This window comes from Vombatus ursinus, unplaced genomic scaffold (genome assembly GCF_900497805.2).
Source record: "Vombatus ursinus unplaced genomic scaffold, bare-nosed wombat genome assembly UNPS02010394.1, whole genome shotgun sequence".
Taxonomy (NCBI): Eukaryota; Metazoa; Chordata; class Mammalia; order Diprotodontia; family Vombatidae; genus Vombatus; species Vombatus ursinus.
Genome location: NW_020950172.1, coordinates 9,714,451 through 9,739,885, shown reverse-complemented (window position 1 = coordinate 9,739,885; position 25,435 = coordinate 9,714,451). Strand labels below are relative to the sequence as shown.

General features: G+C 50.3%; 1 protein-coding gene across 1 annotated transcript in view; it reads right to left on the bottom strand.

The window, feature by feature from the left end:
- Window positions 1–8,511: 8,511 nt before the first annotated feature.
- Window positions 8,512–25,435, bottom strand: part of TCF20 (transcription factor 20) — a 54,294-nt gene continuing 37,370 nt past the window's right edge. The window contains exons 2-9 of the mRNA XM_027854373.1: window positions 11,785–17,565; window positions 11,287–11,364; window positions 11,050–11,183; window positions 10,392–10,539; window positions 9,544–9,648; window positions 9,227–9,276; window positions 8,676–8,818; window positions 8,512–8,606 (exon numbers count right to left, since the gene is read on the bottom strand). Coding sequence (XP_027710174.1) covers window positions 8,512–8,606; window positions 8,676–8,818; window positions 9,227–9,276; window positions 9,544–9,648; window positions 10,392–10,539; window positions 11,050–11,183; window positions 11,287–11,364; window positions 11,785–17,529 — 6,498 coding nt within the window. The 5' untranslated portion in view covers window positions 17,530–17,565. The remainder of the gene's footprint in view (window positions 8,607–8,675; window positions 8,819–9,226; window positions 9,277–9,543; window positions 9,649–10,391; window positions 10,540–11,049; window positions 11,184–11,286; window positions 11,365–11,784; window positions 17,566–25,435) is intronic.

Below are 25,435 nucleotides of genomic sequence, written 5' to 3'. Positions count from 1 at the left end.
ACTGATGCAAAAATAAATATTAAATAAAATGTTAATAAATAATGTATAGGAATACATTAAAAAAAGCAATTCACTATGACCAGTTACATGAGAAATACAAGAATAATTAAACATTAGGAAAATTAAATCACACTAATAACAAAAAATAAGAATCACACAATTCTGTCAATGGATGCAGAAAAGACCTTTGACAAGGCATACCACTCTTTTAAACGTTCAAATCATTATAATAAAAGATTTTAGCTCAATAAGATCAAAAACACCCTCTAAACCAAGAGTGAGCACTGTCACAGACAGTGGAAGCCTTCCCAGTAAGAACACGGGTAAAGCAAGGATGCCTGTCGGCTTGGCTATTCATTCCCACGTGTCACGAGTGCCAGCTCTCATGAAGGAAGAATAAGAAACAGGTAATAAGCACAAGTAAAGAGGCAGAACTATCTCTGTTTGCAGATGATACGACGGTTACTTAGAGAACCCCAGAGAATCAATGATAATATTTATCAAGATAATTAACAGCTTCTGTAAAGTAGCTGGTTAGTAAACACATCTATAAAACCGTTGCCTTTCTGTAGAATACTAACAAAACCCAGGAGGAAGAGCTGGGAAGAAAAATCACATGCAGGATCACAATAAAATGCCTTAACTACCCACCAACACATGCAACACTTACACAAATACAATATAAGACAACGTTTGCAGACATAAACAACCTAAACTATCGAAGCACTATTCAAGTTCATACGTGGGCCAGGCCAACACAGGGAACATGACAACACTTCCCAAAATAGTCTACAGATTAGTTTCATGCCCTTATAATACCAAACAAAACAGTAAAACTGATTTAGAGGAATGAAAGATCAAGAATGTTAAGGAATGTGATGGAAAAAAGTAGGAAAGCTGGGGGGTGTGGAGGAAGGGAGAAGGGTGATGCTACCAGAGCTGAAACTATGCCATAAATTAGTAATTATCATAATAATCACAGATTAAAAAAAAAAAACAACAGCAACCTAGACCAGACAAGAAAGATCTAGAATCATATCAAATAAACGGCAAAACATAAAATAACTACGGAAAGGGACTATTCATTCAATAAAAACTACTAGGAAAACTAGAAAGTACTTTTGGTTAAAAAACAACAACAAACTGGTTTAGACAAACATCTTGTACCTTATACTACAATTTCCAAATGAATTAAGTATATTAAGTAGAAAAGTATAACACCAAAAATAATTAGGAGAACTGAAAGTTATAGCTTTCATGAGGGAAATTCCTAACCAAAAAAGACAAGGCAGCTTACAGAAGACAAAACAGATTTATTATATAAAATTCAAAGATATCAAATGTTATATGGTGTTGATTGATAATAAGAATCAAGAGCTATTCCCCAATAGGCAAATGGTCAAAGGATACTTCTTTTCAAAAAGAAAAAACAAACTACAAAAAATTTACCTGAAGGATTACTAATCAGATAAATGCAAATTAAAAGAACCCTGAGGTGACTCTCACCAAACTAGCAAAGATGTTAAAAGAAAAGAAAACATCACTAAAGGTGCTGCAGGGGAGACAGAACACTCATTCCCTACCAATACCAATGTGAATTTGTTCAACCATTCTGTGAATCAATTTGAAATCATACCGAAAAATCACTAAATTCTTTATAACCTTTGACCAAAGAACCCCATTCCTTGGGGCTCTATATCCCAAGGAAGCTGACTGCAGGAAAAGACCCAAAGTACCTAACAGTTCATAGCTGTATTCTTTGTGAAAACAACAGGTTATGAACCAGCTATGTACCTATCCAATAGATGGGTGGAGGCTAGACAATTTATGGCACAGAGATTTAATATTCCCTCACTAAAGCGGATAGTGAATAAGAATTCAAATAAATGTGTGGAAGTTTAAATGAAGTGATAAGAGCAAGACAGCAGAAGCAAAGAGACATTCACACTTACTGCCACAAGGTCCAATCAAAAAGGCTGAGCTTGCCCAGGTCCTACTTCCAAAGTGCAAGGTGACAGACCTCCTTTCCAAGTCAGTCATCTAGAGTGGGCCAGGAAGTGTCTTGTACCAAAACAAGGAACATCTATCAAGTCACTAATGTCGACAATGGCCAGCCTTCTGTTCTCAGGCTAACGCTGTGCTTTCCCGACCCTTCCATGCAGAGGCAAGTCTCTTCTGTCTGGGAGCCTGGACCAGACAATCAACTCCAAATCATACCAGGTTACTACAGCCCCATTTTATATTGAATAAAGCCACGGTAGTACAAGTCTGTGTGCAACGGTCAACAAGGACTAAGTATCGTTCTCCAGGTCTCGTGACCCTAAGTGCAGGCTTTTCATGACTAAAATGCAAAGTGCTTCTTAAATGAGAGTTGTGACAACATTACTACAGTCATGATCGTGACCACAGTCATGCCATCCTGCCATTCAGGGCACTTCTGCTCCTGTGTCTTACTGTGTTAGACAACAGTTAAGTATCAGGTAACATACAAGCCTTTCTAGGACACGATTCTCCAGATACAAACCCACAAAAGAAAACTGACTGACTCAGATGGAGTTACCCTCTTGCCTTAGCATGTGCTCTGCTGACTGGTCCTCTTCCACACTGCCACAGTTTCCCTGATTAGGGGAAGTCTGTCTAATGACAGACTCAGAGCTTAGTCCTTCAGAGCAGTAACTCACTCCTATGCCCACAGTACCTGAGGCTTGGGGGATGAGCAGCCTCTACCTTCTGCAGAAGGAACAGAGATATTGGGGCGCAGGAAAACGCCCTGTCCTACATTCGCCAAAGGCACATATTCCAAATTAGGCACTGGCCTTAACGATATTGAAAATATTTATTTTACATTACTTTTTAAAAAAATTTTACATTACTTTCAAAATGTCCCTAAGTGTAACTGGGGAAAAAAATTAAGTATATAAATAAAATAAGATGCTCTTAAATCATTAGATGATAGAAACATATCCAGGAGGATGGCAGGTGTACTTTGTTTTACACAAAACACCCCAAGTGTTAGAAAGCCTATATATAAAGCAAATATAATATTGTAGATGTACCCATACAATTCCATCTGCCTAATGCCTACTTACTCTTCAAGACCTGGCTCAAATGTCTCCTCCATAAAGCTTTCCCTGTGATCCCCTTTCTTTTCCAATTCCAAAGCAATCAACCTAATTAAGAACTTGCATGTTACAGTGGAAAGAACACCAGCTTTGAAGTACAAGGTCAGGCCTTAGCTCCAACCCCATGCTTGCCCCTTGTGTGACTTTGGATAAATCTCTACACCTTTGGGGGCCTGATGGAGCAATACTCCATCTTACAGATAATTTCTAAGGTTATTTCCAGACCTAAAATCAACTTAATGAGTTCAGATCCCTACCTCTTCTAGGCCAGATCATGGCAGCCACCTAAATGGATTGACTAGTCCCTCTTCAATCAAGTCCTTCCCATGAATGTCCCAGAATGCCAAGCCTAATCAGCATCAGTGCCTACCAAGTAAAGCATGTCCTTTGACTCTGGCCTTCCTGATCACAACTCTGTGATGCAGAGGCAAATAAACATTGTGGGCCAGTCACCAGCCTTTGTGGCCCTCAGCGGCCTGTCCCAATGGACTCTTTCTGCCTTTTCCCTTCCCATGCTGCCATTCCTATCCATCCTTCTCTCTTCCTACTTTTGCAGTACCATTTGTACTTTAAAAGGACCTATTCCTGACCCCAATTTCAATTCCTTCTCTCTTTAATGCCCAACTCAGGGCCAATCTTTCCCTGAAACACTCCCCCATGACTGTTCTACAGGTGAAAACTCATCTCAAGTTTCTAGAAGCACTTAATTAAGCTCTAAGAGAAAGTAAAGTACAAAGACAAGGATTAAATAATTTCCCCGTTTCAGGCCGTAACTGTGTGAGCTGATCTGTGCTGTGTCTTTCTAGCTCACCTCAAAAACAGTGTCTTGCAAACCTAGCCTGCACACAAGGGGCACTGAATGTTTGCCAGATGAAATAAGACTACTGAAACGCAAATGTCAGATGTCAAGTGAACACCCCTCTTCTCTGCTATTACATAAGCTCCATGAGGGCAGGGGCCCCTGTCTGCCACAATGCCTTTCACATGGTGATAGGGATGGAAATGTTCATGAACGAAACATAAAATGAACTTCTCTTCTGAAACGATCCCACCCCAAAGGCCTTCGTTCAATGAAGCAAGGTTTTTTTTGGTAACAGAGCCTGTTGCTGACTCCCACCCCGCTAAGAGACTGCTTCTCTCAGTTCAGATTTCTCCAGGCCAGGGCTTTGTAAACTGAGAGCAGTTACGCAATCTTCCTACATCAGGTCCTTCTCCAATTCTTGTGGCTTGGGCAGATCAGAAAACACATGAGCTGCTTAGCATGATGCCTGGCTAAGTCAGGAAAATCAGATTTGATCCAGATGAATTTGCATTCTTTCTTCTCCCTCCTCCATTCTCCAGCCCTGTGGTGTTAGTTATAACAGGGAAATGGCCAGGCCTGCTGCGGATACTAGAGAAAAGATCCCCAGAGGATTTACTGCTGGGGAGGGGCTTAGACATTATCTAAAGCAGGGATGGGCTCTTCACCTGAGCTGGTGAACTTGGGTTAAAAAAACAACAAAAGGATGCGTATTTATCTTACTTCTTTAGATTCTGAGAGGGGATTCTTCCAAAGGGGCCCAGGCCACAGCATCTCCCCATCCCATCGCCACACACAAAGAATCAAACACCCAGAGCCTGGGGACTTGGCCAGGTCACAGGGCTGGGATGTCAGCACAAGCCCACTCTGTTCTCCTCCCGTCACACCACATACAATACAGCAGACACATCAGTTATGGGCTAGGCAACGAGGACCAAGTACACAGAAGAGCTAAAATACTCCAAAACCCCACTCAAAAGGCCCCATTCCAATGAGCCCACTCTGGCTCTGCACTCATGAAGTGATGGAGGCCCTTTTCCATGATGCTCTAGCCAGAGATTCTGGGTCCACGCTGAACACGGTCAGGAAGACGAGGCCCAAAGGAGAGGGCACAAACAAGATGACTCAGAGCTCAGGGCATCCCTGCCATGGAAGGCGGCAATGTGACCATCCCTGGGGTGAGGCCTAGGGACATACAGAAGGGGGGAGCCTCAGGACCAAGGGAGGAAGGCCTTGAAGAGAAAAAATGGTGGAGACAAGGCCATCACAAAAATGGAGTGGAGACAAAAGTGGAGACAAGGCCATCACAAAAATGTCAAGAAAAGAATCCTGAAGGATGAGGGAGCTACACTGAACACAATGACGCTCGTTACTTTAGAGGATGGATGGCGGAAGCTTGTCTCCCTACACTCGGCAGAGGCAGACACTTGCAGATACGGCTAATAAGCTGCCTTGTTTTGGCTGACTGCACTTATTTACAAGGGAGGGTTGTCCTTGAGACAGCCAGCAAGGGAGTGCCATACTGCACAGAGTAGTGTGGAATCAGGAAGACCCGAGTTCAAATCTGACCTCAGAAATGCGCTAGCTGTGTGACCCTAAGCAAGTCACTTCACCTCTGCCTGCCTCAGTTTCTTCGACCGTAAAATGGAGAAAATAACAGCACCTCCCTCCCAGGGTTGTTAATGAGGATCAAATGAGACAATATTTGTAAAAAGTGCTTATTATAGTGCCTGGTACGTAGTGGGTGCTTTAAAAAAATGTTTATTCCTTTCCCTTCATTATGAGGATGGAATCACTGCGAAGTAACATGTAAAAAAGAAAAGGGCTCCAATAAAATGTCTTTAAAAGTGTCTGCCTCCCCCTCCCTATTTAAAAAATATCAAGAAAATTTTATGAAGTCAAGATATCCAGAAGGTATCACAGCCAGAAAGAACTTTGCAAAGACTATTAAATCCAACTGAACCCTGCTCCCATCTGATCCTATGGGTAAAGTGCTTAGCACAGTGTCTAGCACAAAGTAGGTGCTCTAGAAATGCTTCTTCCCTCCTGTACCCCACCCCCCCAATTAAAGATAGAACTGGTCTTCCCTTCTTTCCTACCTCCCACCAAAAGCCTCAGGCTCTAAAAATGGCACATCGCTGCACCACTAGAAATGGTTTTACTCAACACTACTACACTGTTACTTGGGAAACTCAAGATTACCCGATCCCAAACTGGGAGCACATAAGTGGCCCTGCCCCAGCTGCCTTCCTGCCCCTGGTGTAACCCAAAGAGATGAATGGGGATGGTGACAGCCAGGGTGAGAGCTGGCAATTCCCGTAGAGAAGGAGCCAAGGGAATCACAGCTGTACTTTGGAAGAGAAAAGCAGAGGAGCCTGACAAAACCAGGGGCTGCCGCTAGCCCTCAGTAATTCACTAGGTGGGAGGTGAATGAACAAGGCCCAGCAGAGGAGAAGGAAAGCTGTCTCCAGAGGAAGAAGACCTGGGTCTGATCCTGCCTCCTGGCATGAACTGTGTGACTTGGGGAGGTGCCTCCGAGGTGCCAGGCCAAGAAGGCTGAAAGGCTGGGCCTCAGCTGCCACTACCCACAAGGCCTTCCACCAGCAGTTTAGAGAGCCAGGGCCTTGAGGGTGGTGCTCCCTGAGGAAGGCAGAACTCTGACCAGCAGGAGGATGAAGGGCTGCCTGACTTTTGTCTTGGCCCACAGTCCCCGCCTCCACTCACTCTTCTCTTTCCAGATCCTGAACTAGAGGTGAGGAACCTGTGGCCTGGAGACCTCATGTGGCCTTCTAGGTTTTCGGGTGCGGCCTTTTGATGGAGTCCCAAGTTTTACCCAACAAATTCTGGATTCAGTCAAAGAGACGCTTGAGGACCTCGAGGCTCTCAGCCTCATCACTTCCTTAAAACTGCCCTCTCCAAAACCATCTTGGCCTCTTCCTGGCCACGTCCAGCTGGTCTTTCCTCAATCCTCACAGGAGGGAGACAGCAAGCTAGAAACAGGGTAAGTAGGAAACAGCCAACAGAGGAGGGCGCTGGAAGTAAGAGGGGCTGAGAAAGGCTTCCTGGAAAAGAGGGGACTTTAGTTGAGACCCAAAGGAACCCAAGAAGGCCAGCAGGCAGTAAAGAGGAAGGGGAATATTCCAGGCACAGGGGAGAGCTGGAAAGAAATGCACAGAGCCAAGAGCTGGAGACATCCAGGAGGCTGGCGTCACTGGATCAGAGTACGCGTTGGGGGGCAAGAAGCCTGGAAAGGTAGGAGGGGGCAAGGTCGTGAAGGGCTCTGAACACCAGACACAGCATTTTGCCTTTGGTCCTGGAAGCTATAGGGTGTGGCACGGTCAGACCTGGGCTTCAGGAAAATCACCTGGTTGGAGTGGGAAGAGCCTTGGGGCGGGCAGACCCACCCTCCGGCTACAGCAGCAGTTCAAGCAGGAGGTGATGCGGCCTGTACCAGGGTAGGGGCACGGTCAGAGGAGAGACACGCAGCAGAGGTGAAATGACAGGCCCAGAGGGACCAAAAGAATCCAAAAAGAATTCATTTGATTTCTTCCAGAACTCTTCTCTCTTCTCAATTTCCCTATCACTGTCACAGCAGCCTCGGAGCCAACCTCGGCCCCTCTCTCTTACTTATCCACAGGTATCCTTCTTTCTTCTGTGATGCCGTCAGCCCCCTGCTGTGGGCCCTCAGAACCTGATGCCTGGACTGTTACAGAAGCCTGCCGGGGCCCTCCCAGATCCCAGGTCACCTCCCACAAAGCTGCCAGAGGGATCTTCCTACTTAACAAAACTCTCTAGCGCCTCCTCAGGGCTCTAAGATTAAACAGAAAGCCCTCAGCTGGGCTTTTAGAGCCCTTCCCATTAAGGTCCCCTCCTGCCCTTCCAGGCATCCTGCCCTTCGCTCCCCTCTGCACCCTCTTGGATGGACCCAGCGGCTCGGAACTCCGTGTCACCACTCACATGCGACCCTCCATCTCTGGACTTTGGGCCTTTCACTGGCTGTTCCCCATGTTTGTAACGTTCAGCCTCCTGGCCTCCCTTCCACTCCTTTCCTGGTCTCTCCACCCCGACGGTGCTTTGCCCCAGATAACCTTTCACTTACACTGTCTAGGCCTTGAATGTGCACAGTAATTTGCATGTGGTCTGGCCCATTAGAATGTGAGTTTTTTGAAGGCAAGTTTCTGCTTTTCTTTGTTATCTCCAAGGCTTAGCAGAGTGCTGGGCTCAAGGTGATCACTCAGTAATTCCTTGCTGAATGACTGATTTCTGGGAATCAGTTTTCTTCTCTGTAAAATGGAGACTATATTTATGCTGCCTCCTCACAGGGCTCACGGGATCATGGATTGGGAAATGGGAGGGGCTTAAAGGCTATGGAGTCTAAACCCTTCATTTTACAGGGAAGGAAACAGGCCCAGCCGGGCCCAGAGTGACAAAGCTAGTCAGTGTCTGAAGAGAGTCTTCTGACCCCAATTCTGACACTGAGATAATGGATGGAAAGTGCTCTGTCAGTCACTACTAAGATCCTAAATCCCTTTCTTGGCCATAAAGGCAACTCTGGGCCAAGACCTGAATGAAGCTCGCTCTCCTCAGGGTCTATCTCACACCTCCATGTGAAAGGCAGTCCTCTTGAGAAAGGCCTCGAGTGACGACCCCACCGCAGAGCCTGCCCTGCTCCCCAGCAGGCTGGGCTAGGGCCCAAAGTATAAGAAACCCCAAAAGGTGTCTTCAGATACAAGCCAGACCTCAAGTTCACCAACCCCATCGTGCTGCTGCCTTCCCCTGGCACACGGGGGTAAGGTCTGGAGAGGCCCCCTTCTCTTCAGTCCTTGGAAGACAGACTTCCTCCTCCAAGCAGTCAGTAAGAGCTCCCAGAGCCCCTCTTGACATGGCTCTGGGCCTGCTGGCTCGGGCCAACAGGAGATGCTCACCCCCTCACAGACATCACGTTCCTTTATGCCTGAACATCATGCTTGTCAAAACACCTGATAAATACACAGGCAGAAATGGATCTCTAATGAAATTTATGTGGCCCTATCCTGGATGACAGAATTGAGAACAAGTTCATTAAGTAGATGAAAATAAATTGTATGTGCCTGCTAACACCTTGGAAGATAAAACGTAATTCAAAGTGACCTTGACAAATGGTGTCTCCCCAACAAGGTGAGGTTTGGCAGGGAAAGGACAAGGGAGTGTTTTCATTCAACAGACCAGACGTGGAAAGCTGGAGGAGACCTCAGGTCATGACCACCCAGCCCAACCCCAGCATTCGATACAAGAACAAACAGCCCGGCATCAACTGCATTCTTACCGTGAGCAGAATGCTTGGGGGAGACTGAGGCGCAGAGGCACGAGGGACACCTGCTCCCCACAGACAAGAAAAGCAAAAGGCCCAGGCAGCTCAATCGCTCTTTGGAGAATTAAGGCACATGCATCAGCGCATGTGTGCGCGCACAGACACACCCACCCCCCCCAACATGGCAGGAATTCTTTTCCTGACTGTGAAGGGTATTTGGGGTTCCTTTTACTTGGTGTTTAAGTTTAGAAGTAAAAAAACCAACTGCTCCTGCCCCTGCCCCTGCCCCCACCCCCGCCCCCGCCCCGGAGAACTGCTCTCTCCAAGGGGACCTTCGAGTGCACCAGGCAGCAGCACCGCCATCCATCTCCAGGGAGGCCTGAACTTCTTGGGGTGGGCACGCGTTCCCCTGCACCTGCGCAGACTGCAAACACTGCCTGGTGAAATACAGGGAGGAGCAGATTTCTAAAAACTCGATTAGTTTCCATCAGTGTTTTTCAAGAAACAACCAGTAAGACCAGCTTTCCAGTCAGTGCGTCCTCAATCTAGTGAGAATGAGGAGGTGGGAAGTCATCTGCTCCCTGGAGCAGCAGGCACTCAGGGTCACCAGACTTCTAGAAGAGTCTTTGGGCCTCAGGCTCCTAAAAGCTTCAGTGTTTGTCAGACTGAGGAGCCCCTGTTTGAGGTGTCTAACAACTTGGTGAAGTAGGTGTAGGACAGGCCTCCTCATACCCACTGTGCAGATGGGGAACGTAGCGTGAAAGCTCGAATGCCTGGGCCACACTCACCCACGAGAACAGACTGCCAGGCATAACTCTTTCCTGACCTCAAGCAACTGGGGTTAAGTGACTTGCCCAGGGTCACACAGCTAGTAAGTGTCAAGTGTCCGAGGCTGGATTTGAACTCAGGTCCTCCTGACTCCAAGGCCAGAGCTCTATCCACCTCACCATCGAGCTGCCCCTGAGTGCACCATTCTTTGTATCATATACCCCAATTCTCCTGCAATGAATGAAATGGGCTCAGTAATCACCTGGGCCAAACTTAAGATTTTCTCGATTACCGAAAGAACACAGAGAAGCCAAGAAACAGAAATGGTCATCCCAAGTCTACCTGGCTTAACTGCACTGTGCCTCAGTTTCTTCCATTGTGAAATCAAGTCACTATTACCTTTCCTTCCTACCCCATAGCAATACTCATCCAGACAAAAAGAGCCATGGTGTGAGTGCCTTGAAGGCTTTACAGCAGCTACCGAGGTGTGCAGAACAAGGGGAGGCAGGCAGGAGGCAGGGAGCCAGAGCTGGTTCAAAAGGGCCAGACGAGGCCTGAACCTGGAGCCAAGAGCCCACAGGGGAGGCCCACAGCCTGACCTGCACCCACATCTTCTTGCTGTTCTTCCACAAAAGGGCTGGAGGAGGGAACTCATGCCACCTGCACGGTGACCAGGCTAATTCTCAAGCACAGGACCCATGGCAGAGACTTGTCTCAGTCTCCGGACCAGTGAACAGCAGGCACAGTTTGGGAAAACCTTCCCAGCTGGGGAAATAAAGTCCCGGAAGGAGCGATTCAGCGGCCATGCTAGGAGAAGGGAGCTCTGGCAGGCAGGCTAGCCACCATGGATAGGACCTCCAAAACACCCTGCACGCCTGTGTGCGTGTGTGAACGCACATCTCCACCTACACAAACGTTCAGGGAGAGGCAAGACCTCTGGATTCACTGGCACAGGAACAGAGAACTCCTACGCAGGGACTAACTTTGACCAAGAGCCCCCACCTGCTCAGAAGCTCAGAGGCCTAGCCATGAAAAACCAACCCAGCATTTATGGAGCACCAACTGTGTACCGATCACATGTGCCAAAGACAAAATACCTGCTCAGGGAGCTCACTTCTGAGCTGAAGAGATCGCGACTAGCCTCGGGCTGCAGATGACCTGGGAAGGAAGCTAAGGGGAGGCTCTGGGGGCACAGTGGGCAGGGCTAACAACCAAGTGACAACTACGGGGAACGGGAATGACAGGACTCCAAGGCTGGTCTTGGCTAGGCAGCGTTGGAAGTGTCCACTTGACACCCAGGCTCTCACGTTCACTAGCAAGGATGGCGCCGTGGCACTCCGCTCACGACAGAGCCCAGGCCGGTCACAGAGATGTGGGAGACTGCACTGAGCCCATGAGGTCACAGAAAAGAAAATCATGGGGGGGGGCGGAGAGTAAATCAAAGACTCTTTTTACACTTGGACATTTTCACAAAGACTACAGCAATCGCCCAGCTCCTCTACGTGGCAGAGACGCTGATGGGGAAGGGGCATCACTTCACTCAAGCCCGCCAGCACCCTTCCTGAGCTCTGGACTCCCCAAGGATAGGACAAATTCGACTGCAAAGATAAACAGCGATCATCTCCCCAAAACAAACTGGGTTTGGAGGTCTGCGGGTGATAAGGAATCCTTCCTTCTGAGGATCAGTTAAGTAAGATCCTTGACAGAAAATGGAGGCGCAGAGAGAGTGAAGGAGGCTTCAGAGAGGGGGACCCAAAGCAAAAGCCATCAGAAGAAGCAGAACCCACTTGGGTTCTCCTACTCACCATTTCTCTGGCTATTTCCAAGGCTTCCTGCAGCCCGTAGAGCCTGCCACAGACCAGGTAGATGCCGTTGGCCCAAAGAACACAGCCCTCATGGACCCAGAGTTCATTACTGTCTAGAGGTAGCTCAGGAATGTGTAGCTCCAGCTCGGGGCCTGCGCCTTCTGACACAGGCCCCACGGGCTTTGAGTCCGAAGGAGTCTTTTCGCTGCTGCTGCTGCCGCCGCCGCCGCCGCCGCCGCCGCCCTCCGTGGTGGCCTTTTTACAAGGGATCCCCCGCGAAAGGGAGCGAGGGGTGCCGCTGCAGTCCTCGGAGCGGTGTCGTCTCTTAAACCTGGGGTGGGTGGCCAGGCTCCGCTGCTCCTTCTGCTCCTTTGGCTGCGGGGGAAGGGGCGGCTGCGGTTGCTGCTGCTGCTGCTGCGGCTGCTGCTGCGGCTGCTGGTCATCCTCCTCCTCCTCCTCCTCCTCTTCCTCCTCTGTGTCTGTCTTGGAACAACCGTTGGAAGCACTTTTGTGCCGTACCTTCACTTTGTTCTGCATTTCGGTGGCTCTCTTGGGAGGCGGATTCTTGGGGAGAGTGGCTGCATAATCCTGGGGGTAGAAGGGCCCAAAGAGGTCGCCCATGTTCCGATAACTGGCCCACTTGCCACAGAGGCAGCAGACCAGGTGCCCCAGGACCGAGGACTCAGTCACCACGGGGCCCTGAAGAACAAAGGACGACGAGGGGAGCGCCTTGCTCTCGGCGCTGCTGGGCGGTGGGGTCAGGGACCGCTGACCCTTACGTCCTTTCACCAGCTTGCTCTGCTCCTCTTCCTCGGCATTGATGATTGTGCAAACTGCCCCGATCTCACACTTGTTCACTACGTGGATGTAAGGGAAAAAGGATTTATTCTTGGCGTCGGTTTTATCCAGTGGCTGGGTGGCATACTTTAATTTAATCTCCGGTTCCTGGGGCTCGACGATTGGAGCGGCTTGCTTGGCTTTCCGTTTTCTGGGCTGGGTCCCAGGTTTCCTCCTCTCCCTCCTCTGCCTCTGCTTCTTGGGCTTGGGTTCTCCATCCCCAGAACCTTCTGGGGCTTGCGTTGGGGGTGGGGGCGGGGGTGGAGGCTGCTGCTTCTTTTGTTTGTTCACACTTCCGATGGGTCTCCCCTTTTTCTTTCCTGATGGGAAATAGCCTTTTGGAGGGAAACACTCTTGCTTGGGTGAAACAGTTCCCGTCTCCCCCTCTTTTTCTTCAGACTTGGTATTTGGCTCAAGAGTCGAGATGCCTGCCGGCGAGATGCTCTGGGAGTCAGGGAAGCTTGAAGGTCCGCTTCCTGCCAGAGATCCATCTGGCCGCCCGTGGCCACCCACAGGCTTCTGGGAGACTGGAGGGGCCGTGACCCCGGGGGCATCTTTCCCGGCAGCTCCAGGTTCTGGAAGGGTCTCCTTCTTCACTTTGTCCTCCCCGCTACCACGCCAGTCTTCAGAGGGGCACGGGAGAGGGGCTTCACTGTTCACATCCTGGCCTGCTGGGCCGCCTAGGTCAGGCACCGCCACCTCTCCTTTTCTTTTCTCCACGTCGGCTTCGTGGCCTGCGGTGCTCCCGCCTTCCGGAGGGCCGATCTTCAAGGCCAAGATGTCGTCCAGGGTGACTGCGTCTCCCCCGGCTTCTGCGCTGCTGGAGGGGGCGCTCCTCCTGATATTGGGGGAGGTGATCTTCTGAACGATGGCTTCCAGTTTCAGCCCACGTCCCTTTCGGGGTGGGAGTATTTTGGTCTTGGTTGGGCTTGTGAGGCTCACGGCAGGGCAGCTTCTGTTGTCGGGGCTCGGAAGATCCTTGGAAGACTCTCTCTTGGGGAGAGACTTCACGTCCTGGTTATGAGACACGTGGGCATAGGAGTTGCATGCTTTATCAGTCCCTTCTTTTGACGGAGGAAGCAAGCGCCCTCTGTCATCAGTGCCACTGTTCTTGACATCCTGGGACTGCCTTTTACTGGGAATGGGCGAGATGAAGGAGCGAACCCGCCTCCGCATAATTAAAGGGTTTTGGGGTGACTGATCCTCTTGCCCGGGGAGTCTCAGCATCACATTAGCAGGTTTGGACGACTGTGCAGACTCAGCGAGCCCATGCCCATCTGTCTCGTGGGGAGGACCGTACCTTTTTTGGTTGGACATTCCCGGGGGGCCGCTACTCTTGGCCGGAGAGGTCTGCCGGGAGAGGTCCCAACAAGATTCTTGCGGTAGCTTCTGACTGCTGTGCTTCAGATCAATGCCCTTGTTAGAAGGAATGCCATCGTTGGCCACGAGGCATCGGCCAGAATCCTGATTCCCGGGATCGTGGTAAGAAGCGGGTGGGCCATACATCATGCCATCCTTGTCGTTTTTCAAAGGGCTCCTCACTCTGTCGAGAAACTGCTGCTGCCGTGGGCTCTTCCGTGGTCCCTCTGGTCTGTGCTGAGCCGCGGCGATCACCCCCTGGGCACAGCTGCCGCTCCAGTCTTTGTAGTCCTCTTGCTGCTGGTACAGCTGCCTTTTGTAGTGGAGCTGAGAGTTCAAGCCTGGGTTAGGGTCCCCATAAGCATGAGGTCTCGTATTAGGGTGATAGGCAGAAGACAGACTTTCAGAGTTTGGGGAGAAGGGAGCGTGCAGAGAGCTCCTGTTAGCCCTCTCAAATGCCATGTGCGGGTTCATGTGATGAGGATCTCCTCCAGGCCCTCGACTGCGACCAGGAGACATCTTCAGTTTCTCTGCCAGATCATGATACTGAGAAGGCGACCGGCCCCTCATGCCTTCCCTGCCTCCCATTCTGCCGGGCACTCGCCTCATCTGGGTGGGCCTACTGTCCTGCTGGGAGCCATACTCCGAGAGAGAGTCGTGGGCTGCGGCTCCTGGACTGGCATTGCCGCGGTAGGCCTCGTGCTTGATGCCCGCAGGATGGCAATGGTCACCGGATTTCTTGCTGTTGAGGCTGGCTTGGGATTTGGACTGCTCAAAATCTTCTTCTTTTATCGGCCCGCTCTGGGATTTCAGCTTTGTTTCCATGGACACCAAACCACCCGGAAGAATGACTGACTGGCTTAAACTTGGATTGAGGCGTTCATTCCTCCCCATCCTGGCGTCAGCACCCATGTGTCCCAAGGTGTGGGACCCTGGGTCCCGGACCAGCTGTCGTAACGGTGATATATCACAGATCACTGACCTCCGCTCGGAGAGGCCTCCCCCGGGCTCGTGGGCCGATGACTGAGGTTCCATTTCAAATTTTCTGGGCACTGGATAGTCAGCCAGATTGATCTGTTTCATATCAGGGGCAGAGCTGCTTGACTTCCTCTCCCAGGGGCCCCAGTGGGGGTTTTCCAGGAGAGAGCCTATGCTTTTATTTAGGAGACCCCTGCTAGCTAATTCATTGGTCTGGCTGATCAAGACATTGGGCCTCATGGCTCCTTCGAGGCCTCCAGACATGCCCTGATGGTCCTGGGCATTCCTGGAATACCTCCTATCAGGATGGTGGTGGTAACCCTGAAGGACCTCTTGCAGGAGGCTGGGGAATTTCTCATTTCGACCCTTTCGTTCACCATGGCTGGTGAAATCCCCTTTGTCTTGTCCTGAAGGATACTGAGGAAAGCCACTGGAGTTTCTTGGCATGGCAGACCCCAAGCTGTCTTTGTAACTATACCGCAAGCTTCCTGGAGACTTGCTTGGCTCTGTTCTGTTGGTGAAACCCGAGCCAAGAGAATGGCCCGTCTGGCCATTTCCTTCTCCATTGTGGTTGGCGCTGCCGTCTGCACCCTTGGTGCCTTTGTTTCCTCCTTGGGGCTCTGGCTGGGGCAGTGGGCCGTGGCCAGTGTCCTTCGCCCCACCGGCACTAGGCGGTGCTTGGGTGACGGCGGGATCTTCATCCTGGGAGCCTCTCTCCTGGCCACCTGCCTTTTCTCCTCTACCTGACATAGCTTCCCGGGAGACAATCACCCCTATCACCTTCTCATTTACTTTTGGGTTGGCGTCTGCAGATGACAAAGCTTCTTTACCATCCGGTGAGGTGACATCATCCCTCACGGTCGGGCTGGCACTGAGTTTAGGGGGCTCATTCTGGGAGACTTGTGGGGGGGAAGGGTTGGCTTTTTCTGAGGGGCCACCCTTGTAGGTTGTATCTGAGCTGGTGCTCTGACCACTCAGCTGCCTCACCCTCTCCCCAGGACCCTCCGAACTGCTGGAGCAGCCTCCGTCCGGCGATTCGGCCACTGGGGACTTGAGCTGCTCCTCAGGCTGAGAAGAGCCTTCTGAGTTGGCGCAGCTGTCGGCCTTCTTGGAAGACGACGAGGACCTCTTTGAATTCTTCTTCTGGGGGACCAGGGTGTCAGAGAGCAGCATGTGCTGAACTGTATTGGGCAGGTTGGCCACCTGGGTGCTCAGGGCACTCAGGCTGCTCAGCCCGGGGTCTGTGAGCCGTTTCTCAGGCACCCCTTCTACTCCAAAGCCTTTGAAGCCCGTGGTGTGAGAGTTAGGACTAGGCATCATGGAGGCAGTGGGGCTAAGCTGAGGCATCATTTGCAGAATTCGGTTTCTGGAGCCCATGGTCATGTTGGCCTGCCCGCACTGGAGGTTCTCACCGCTCTGCATGAGGGGAGAAGGGGTGGAGCTGCAGCTTGGAGACTGGACCACGGAGGCGGCAGGGGACGGGTTGGAGATGGGGCTGAAGTTCTGGTGGAACTGCATGGGCGACCGCACCGGCACTTCGGACTGGTTGTACTGGCCCACCTGGCTCTGCATAGAGAGTTTGGGGGCTGTGCTTCCATAGGGCATGGCATGCTGGGGTGCAGGGTGCTGCTGCTGGCCTCCCTGGGGGAGCTTTGACTGCTCAAAGTTTTTCATAGAGGGAGTCTGGTAATTATAGTTGGATTGTGTCCCGTAAGCCTGGGCCCCGGAGCCCACAGCATGCCCTTCGTACTGGGAGCCCGCGTTTACGCTGTAGCTGCTGTCATAGTTCTGTCCAGACTGGCTAAAGCGCTGAGGGGAGGGGAAGGAGGAAGAGGAGGCAGCCGCGGAGGCCTGATAGTGTTGGCCAAACTGGCCCACCCGGAGTTGGTAGCCGGCACTGGAGGAGGGCAGGGCTGATGGCCGCTGCATGGGCTGGAGGTGGGAGGAGCCAGAGGCTGGCTGGCTCGCTGCCTGGGGCAGAGGCTGATGAGACTGATAGAGCTGCTGCCTCAGCTGCTGTACTTGCTGCTGCTGCTGCTGGCTGGAGGCCTGCTGCTGGTACTGAGCACTCCCTGGAGAGAAGGGGCCACTGTAGTCCTGCTGATAATGAGACACCCCCCCAAGGGCCGAGTGCTGAGCCTGAAACTGGCTCACGTGCCCCTCGCTCCCGTACTGGCTCCCGAAGCTGCTCCCCTGTGGTGGTCCATAGCTCTGCACTGGGCCCGAGGGCCTGCGCTGAGGAGGCTGCTGGCTGCCTGGGGTCACGGGGTCTTTGTTGGCAGCCATATAGTAAAATTCCCCAGCTTCTTTCCTGAAGCCCTGGTAGCTCTGATGGCCAGGGCCCTCACCAGCCATCGCCGCGGCTGCCGCTGCCGCTCCTCGGCGCCCACCGCCCCCACTGCCGCCCCCGCCACTACCACCCCCACCCCCCCCTCCTCCCCCTGCAAAGTTCTGGAACATCTGGGCCTGCTGCCGGGGGCTGAACTCTTCTAGCCGGGATGAAGCGTGCACCTCCTGGGGGTAGCTCTGCTGGTTTCCGTGGTAACTGCTTTGCTCCCGAAAGGACTGCATACTGCTCAGCAGCGGAGCAGCAGGCCAAGAGCCCTCCTAGAACGGAAAGAACAAGGGGGAAAAAAAAGTCAGAGAAAAATTTTTTACCAATGTCAGCCAAATTTCAACTAAGGGGAATACGGATAACTGAAATTCGAAACCCTTTTTAATAAAATGTCAGGTCAGTTGACAAATGGATTGATTTGAGTTCCACCTCATTTAATTTCCTTGTCCACTATCTTCTGGAAAAGCTAACCAGCAATGAAGTGTGTGTGTGTGTGTGTGTGTGTGTGTGTGTGTGTGTGTGTGCGCGTGCGTGCACGCGTGCATATATGCATGAAATGCACACACACACACACACACACACACACATATGGGGTGCCGGTGTTAGTGAAAAGGTTTAAGAGTGTTAGGGTAGGAAAGGCCCTGAGTGAGCAGGGCATGTCCTAAAGGTCCCTAACATCTCTGCCTTCCCTCTCCCATCCAGAATCAAGCAGACTCCTGTGCCCGCCTGCCCAGCAATCCCAAGCTCATCCTTCACCAGTGTGAAAAGAGCTCATCCCAGAGATAAGCTGAGGGTACAGGCTCCAAAGCATGGGCACAGGCAGCCGCACCTTCCATGTCACCTCCTAGGCTTGGCTCTTTAGTTGGCTCCACTGTGTGCTGTCCACACCGACTTAATCGAGACTGTACTGAGAAGCTCCTCGGCCTCCTTTTCCACTCAATCCCCAAGCCTCTTGCCTGAAAAAGCAGCTTTCGGATGACTCTGAAATGAATAAATCTCCCCAAATGCTTCCTATTCCTGTACTTAGGAATACTTAGGTCAGATTAAAGAATCCCCAAGGCCTGGACTTTCACCAGCCGGGGAACTCTCCCCACCAGCCTGAATGAAGCCCAGGCACCTTCCCAAGGATACAAAGCTGGGGTCTCTCAAGAATGGGGGGGTGTGCATGTGCATCCCAGGTCTCTCTGCCTCCAGAGACAGCTCTCTCTTTTCAACACCACACCGCCTCAGATTCCCAACATGGAGAAGGAAGTCACGTGACTCCAAAGGAGGGCATTTCTGAGTGGCTCTGCACCTACAGATGCCCCATCCCTCAAGTGGCCAAAGCGCTGTTTCTCTTATCACACTTCGTGACTGGAGAAGTCGGACAATTTTCTGTTATGCTGAAAATAAGTTTGGTTTTCTACTTCCAAAAGCTACCCTTAACGATTCTCAAACACAAATCTTCTACAAACTGGAACCAAGATCGCCTCTTTTGGAACAATTCACCTTTTCTTCTACTTAAAAGGATCTCCACAAGACTTTGTTGCCCGAAGATGGAAGGGGGTAAAAGCAGGGCACAAAAGTCTACATTCACTCATTCTGTATTCCTAATCTGAGTTCGAAATTAATCTGTTTTTTCTAACATCAATCAGCACATGCCTTGGCACACAGCAGCAACTAATAAATGTCCGAGTTACGTAACCAGTCAACACTAATACACCCTTACTTTGGGACGAGAATTAGCTACGTAAGCAAGCAGATAACAAGGCCTTTGGAAGGAACCAAATACTTTTCCCGTGGCCTGGTCCTTGCTGCACATCTGCTACGCTGTTCTTCTAACGGTTGTCTTCCTCTTTTAAAAAAAAAAAAAAAAGTTTTTTTTTTCAACTGTTTTCAGGTATAGGATAGTCTGGCTCAAAGTTTTAACAACCTTCAGGAAAACTGGAGGGAAAAAATTGTCATAAAACAACAAAAAAACCAATGGAAATACAGGTCTTTGGACAGTGAACAACAATTTTAAAACATAATCTCTCTGTAAATAAAGCCAGGCCCCCTCACCTCACATGAGCCTCCTAATTAGCCTCGCCCCACTCTGGGCTCTTCCCCAGATGTCAAAGCGATTTGCTTTCAGCCCAAATCTGACCCTGTCATTCCCTCCGCTCAACAGACTTCAATGATTAGCTACTGCTTCTAGGAGAAAACGATAAATGCCTGGTTAGCTTTTAAAGGATCTCTCATCCTGATCCCAGCCCAGCTTTCCAGCCTCACTGCATTTCCCATCTAAGTGGATCTGTAGGAGGCTGCCCCTCATGCCACCTCTGTCGATCAGAATAACTCTCTGCCTTCAGGCAGCTGCTTCCCCAACTACCTGGTAAGTAACTAGACTTTGTAATTAGGCGCAGTGTTCTTGGGGTATACCTAAATGTGTACACATCTGCCCTGTTAGAATGTAAGCTCCCAGAAGGCAGGGATTATTTCATGCTCTGTATCTGTAACCAGAGTGCCTGCCTAACATAGCACTTAGCATTGTTGATAGCTCATCTGATTTTTCCAGTTTTTATTCCTTTTCCAAATGAAAGCAAGATTACTATGTGTGAGTCTCTTCTAAGGTGCTCAGCTTTCCCAAGAAGGGTCACAGACAGACAAAAAGCTGATTTAGCCATGAAAGGGCTGGACCAGAGGATCTACAAAGTCCACATACACACACAACCCCAGTTTGCAACATAAAGTTCACTGGAAAAGAGTGCCCTGGTTTTTGCATGTTCCCATTCATGGATTCCAAGAGTAGCACAACTAGCCATGCTAGCTGATAGACCCTTGTTCCCTCCCCCACTTGCTGAAAGCCTGCTCTATTAGGGGACGCTGGGTGGTGGGGAAAGCAGAGGGCCCTGGGCCCTCCTCGGAAGGTAAGAAGACAACAAAACCACAGGACTTTAGAAGAGACAACATGTTTCCAGGGAACATGACAGGAAGTTAGAGCTTTCTTTCACCCTCGTTCTGGGGTCACCTCAAGAGGAAGGTGAGCATTTCTCTGACTAAATTCCAACTGGTATACACACTTTCAGCTTTAGTCTCTATTTTGAATCTAATGTTCACCTTCTTAATGCTACAGTTCCAGTCTAAGAAACTCTGATCAGAGACAACTTAGTAGGAAACCAACAAGAACAATAGCTTTGAAGACCCAACTCTAACCAAAGCAATTGGCCTCGGTGAGCAAAGTAGGCTGATGTGGGAGTGGGAGACACCGCTGGTCAGACCTGGCCAAGGAGGGGCTTTATTCTGCTTGATCGCACTTGCTTGTTATTCTGGACGGCTTCTAGCTGAAGCAGCAGGGGGTGGATAGGTAGTGATGGTGATGAAGAAAAACGGGGGGAAAGATCTGAACAAGAACAAAGCATCAGAAACCCATGGAAAGAAAAAAAAAAGCCAGGAGGGGTCAGGAGGGTGCAGCTCTGCCACTACGGCGCTAAGTTTAACATGATTAAGAGCACACTGAAGTACGACTGCACAGCTTCACGTAGAATGCCCCTTCTCTTCATATGATGAAATGTTCATATTTGTTAGTATTCGTTAAATAAAGAATAAATGAAGATTCTGAAGAAATGAAGATTCTGAAGAACAGATAACTATTCCGTCAAGGCGGAGCTAGTCCTATATACACTGTCAGATGTTTTTACTAAATTGCTTTTTTCAAGTGTTAACTAACCCTCACCCCAGGAGGAGTTCGACCTGTGGCAGGGAGCTGGGAAATAACTGTGCTATGAAGATAAAAGGCGTCACCAGCATTTTAAAAAGCCCTTCAGAATGAGAGGAAAATGGGATGGATGAAAAGGGGTTAATAATTACAAGTGATCAGGTTCCCTCTCTAAAGGAGCATAAAATCCGGGTGGTCCCAAGCTGAAGTAATCATGTTACAGAAGGAAGTCTGGCCTCACCCAACCACCCTCTGCGGTCAAAGAACTGCCACAGCTCCTGGCTAGAAACCTCAGCCAGTCTGCACAGACTCTTTCCCTCCCGCTCAGTGAAGGCAACGGCTGCATCTAGGTGAGTCTACCCGTCCATTCACCCCAAGATTTGCCCCCAATAAGAGTTGGAACTTTTTTCACCAACACTCTGAAATAGGGAGCAAGAATCGAGTACGAGCTCCGAGAACGGCTGAGTTCACGTAATCCAATGGCCTCACTCATCACCTCATGCCTGGATCACTGCAAAACCCTCCAACCTGTCTCCTTCCCACCAATTCTTGCCTCCCTCCCCCCTTTCAATAATCCTGTACAAGAATGTCAGATTAATCTTCCCAACACCTGCTTTCATCCTCCTTCTCTTGAGTCCAAACTCCTCTGTCCCTTCAAAATCCACTGTGAAACCTGTGCCCATTCTGATCGAGGCAGTCTTGGTGGTGCTCTGTGCCCAGGCTGCCTCAGCCCTGTTCCGTTTGAGTTAATGAGTTATCACCACACAGGTCTAGGCGTATTTCTTTATGCGACCTGAAAAAAGGTCTGTTGCCTCAGAGAGGTCTAGGTGTGAATTGTGCTTCAACCTTCAGATTCAGAGGGCTTGGAGGCCACCCAGCCTCAGCCTCTCACTTGACAAAGAGGAAGAAACTCAAAAGGAATCACTCACTTTCACAGGGGGATGGAAGGTCCTTGGCAGAGAAGTTCATAGCGTCTTCCCCAAAACTAAGCACCGGCCCCACCTCCATATCAACCAGAAAGTACAGTAAGTGCTATTTCTTTTCTTTCTTTCTTTCTTGCAGCCCTTTCTTTAGGAAAGGTCCTTTGCCATTTTTTTCACTCCCCAAAAGCATAAATTGGGATTTAAAAATACAAGGCTAACTTTAATACCCAAGGTTCGACAGATTTCATCTAGCCATCCAAGAGGGCCTTAAGAGAAGAATGCCACGGCTCCTTCTCCATTAGAGCTGAGATGTCCTTTAGCACATGGAAGCCGGCTGGGGTAACGACCCCCCTCTCTTTCCTGACCAGCCAGATGGCCCTCGGCTTCCGGTCTGCTCTTTCCTGGTCTAAACGAAGTTCCACGGTTCCACTTCTTGGCTTATTCTGTTCACTTCCCACAGCCAATCACCTGCTAGAGACAGGCCTTTTATCTCAAATTTCTCTCTCATTCATCCTCCTTTCCATTCTCAGGCCAGCTGGGTCAAGCCCTCAATCAGTGTCGTGGGCCTCCACACTATCAGAGTGACCTCTCCACCTCCAATCCATTCCCTCCTTTCACACACCCCCTACAGGCCAGATTAATTTTTCTCAATCTGACTCCTTTGCTCAAAGACCTCTAATAGACCCCCACCGTCTACTGGGCAAAGTCAATCTGTCAATCAACAAGCATTTATTAAGTGGTTACTATGTGCCAGAGTCCAAACAAGTCAGCTCAGCAGCTCATGGCCCTCCACAATCTCCTTTCCAGCACTAAATTTATGGCTCGATTTTGGTATTTCTCTCATTTTCTGCCAGCAGATCACCTCAATTGAGGCTTCAGCCCTATCTATATCTGGGAAGGAGAAGTGTGGGAGCCTCAGTTTCCTCATCTGTAGAAAGTGTGATAATCCCTGGAGCAGCCACATCTCCCGAGATGGCCAACATCAATGTGCTAATAGGTCAGTTATTTTAGGACAGTCTCCGGGGCAGCTCTAGTCCCAAAATTCTATGACATCACATTCCCATATTCTAGCCGGAGCCTCTTCTAATCCACCCCATGAAAACAATTCTCTCCGAAGAACGTTAGGGCTCCCTTCCAGGGCACTTTGACTCAGACAGAGCTGTATTGTATGATCCCAGCCCCAAACCTAGGCTTCCCAACTCCCCATGCAGTGGCATTGCTACGAAGCTCTGACCCTGTCACCTGCTGCAGGTCGTGCAGCAGTGCCCCTGCACTGACCTGAGGATAGCTCTACATCGCATTGGAGGGCAGCTCCAGAGCCCCTGGGCTTCCCAGCCCCCCCAAGGATAACTGGACACACTTTTATATGCCAGCAGTTGCTTCATCATAGGCCTTCTCAAAGCCCTCATCACCTTCCCATCTCTGGAGCCATATCCGGCCTCTCTGCAAACCCCACCTGTGGCCTGCTGGCCACGTCCTCTGTTTCCCAAGTTTACTGACCTATCACTCACCTGCGCTCACTTCAGTATTTACTCCTCCCACTCCTTACTCCCCCAAACATTTATCTTTGACCAAAATCTGCTGCAGAGAAATTAAGCAACTACTACTTTTAGACAAGGCCCATCACATTCCAGTACACCCTCCTCTCCCTACCAAAGTGTTCAACTGGCTGCATCTATCTCCTGAAGTTTAAACAAATCCTGAAAAAACACGCCCATGTCCACGAGAGGGCCAAGGCCTGGGCATGTCTACACCAGGCCCCATTTCTCTACAACCCACCCAAGTGTCCCCTGGACACCAGCTGAGCCTCATGACCTAACCTAGCTAAGGTCAGCATTTCTTGTACAGAAGCACCCATGTTGGAAGTGCCCTGGAGTCAACCCCAAGAGTACAGAGATAGTGCCTCTCCTTGGCCACGAGTCAGTCCCACGCTGCTAAGGATTCAGTCAGAGCCTGACCTGTGAAAATGAAGTGAGTCAGGAGGCCTCTGAAGTCAGTGACACCACAGTCTGGCCCGGGGCTCTTAACTATTTTGTGTCGTGAATCCCTTCGCCCCCAGTGGCAGTCTGGAGCCACCCACGGACTCCCTCCTCTGAACACTTCAGCCGCTGATTAGCTTCCACAGAGTCAATGGTCACCTCTACTGACGGTTCTCAGGTCTACACATCCTGCCCTGACCTCTCTACTGACCTCCAGACTCCATCACCAACTGCCTACGGGATGCCTCAAACTGCATGTAACACAGACATCTAAACTTGGCCTGTCCAAAGCGGAGCTCATCACCTTTCCCAACAAATCCTCCCTTTGTCCCCTGCCCTCCCAGTGCCTCAGGCTCTTAATCTAAATGTCATTCTGGACTCCTCACCATTTCTTACCTCTCTCACCCCCCCATACTCAAGGCCTGTCAAGTTCACCTTCAGACCATTTCTTGCATAAGGTGCCCAGCCTGGGCAGGCCCTCATTCCCTCTCACCTGGACTAGGCAACAGCCTGCTGGGGGGGCAGGGGAAGAAAGTTCTGCCTGACTCCAATCCATCCTCTGTCAAAGTACATCTTACAGAGCAGGTCTGATGTCCACCCCCTACCTGTTTCATTCCCCAATCGGTGCCACTGGCCTCCCTGAAATTCCCCACACAAAGCCCTCCCCACTCAAACCCAGGAATTTTTACTGCCTCCGAAGCCTGGAACGCTCTCCCTCCTCATCTCCACTCCTGACTTCCTTCAAGGCCCAGCTCAGATCCCCCATCTATAAGAAGCCTTTTCTAAGCTGGTGCCTTTGCTCCGGGAAGGATCTCCAATTTGTCCTGTCCAGACCCTTTGGGGACAGGCATTTATTTGTCTGCACTGTTAGGCTGCGAGCTCCTTGAAAGCTGGGGCTGAATGCCACACTGACATATAGTAGGTGCTTAACAAATTTGTTAAATACATCAAGTAGGAAGGATTACAAAGGAATTTAATGATGTGTGGTTAATCAAAATATAAAAGCAGATACAGAAATCCTTCCTGTTGAAGAGGCCCTGAAAGCCAGAAGGTACATCCCAATGAGCCTGGAAGCCTCTTGGCCGTGGGGAGGGGGGGGAGACAGGGGGACGGACAAGCTCTAGGTGACACCCACAGTACAGTCACAGCCACAGGCTGACCACAAGAGAGCACGTTCAGAAAGGTATTGAGGTTTCATTACTCACACAGAAGTGCCCTATTGTTCAAGATCTTCAGTTCTCCAACAAACTCAACAGCCACAAATTTAAGATCCCCAAACCCAGACATCTACAATGGCCCGGCCTTGAAGGCAGGAAGCCTAGCTTCGCCATCCTTCCAGGCCCCCTTTTCCATGGCAGGCATGACCCCTAAATGCCTGCTGAATGACCGTGGGGCAGGTGCCCTTGGGTCTAAGGGGACGAATATCCACAGATCACAGCCTCTCTCTTGGGTACAAAGCACAGTGCCCATCACCTAGCTGATGGACCTTCTCTTCGGCACAGCCTCTGCCCCACTGTGTTCTCTCATGATGCCTCAGAGATACAGTAAAGCTCCATAAAGGCTT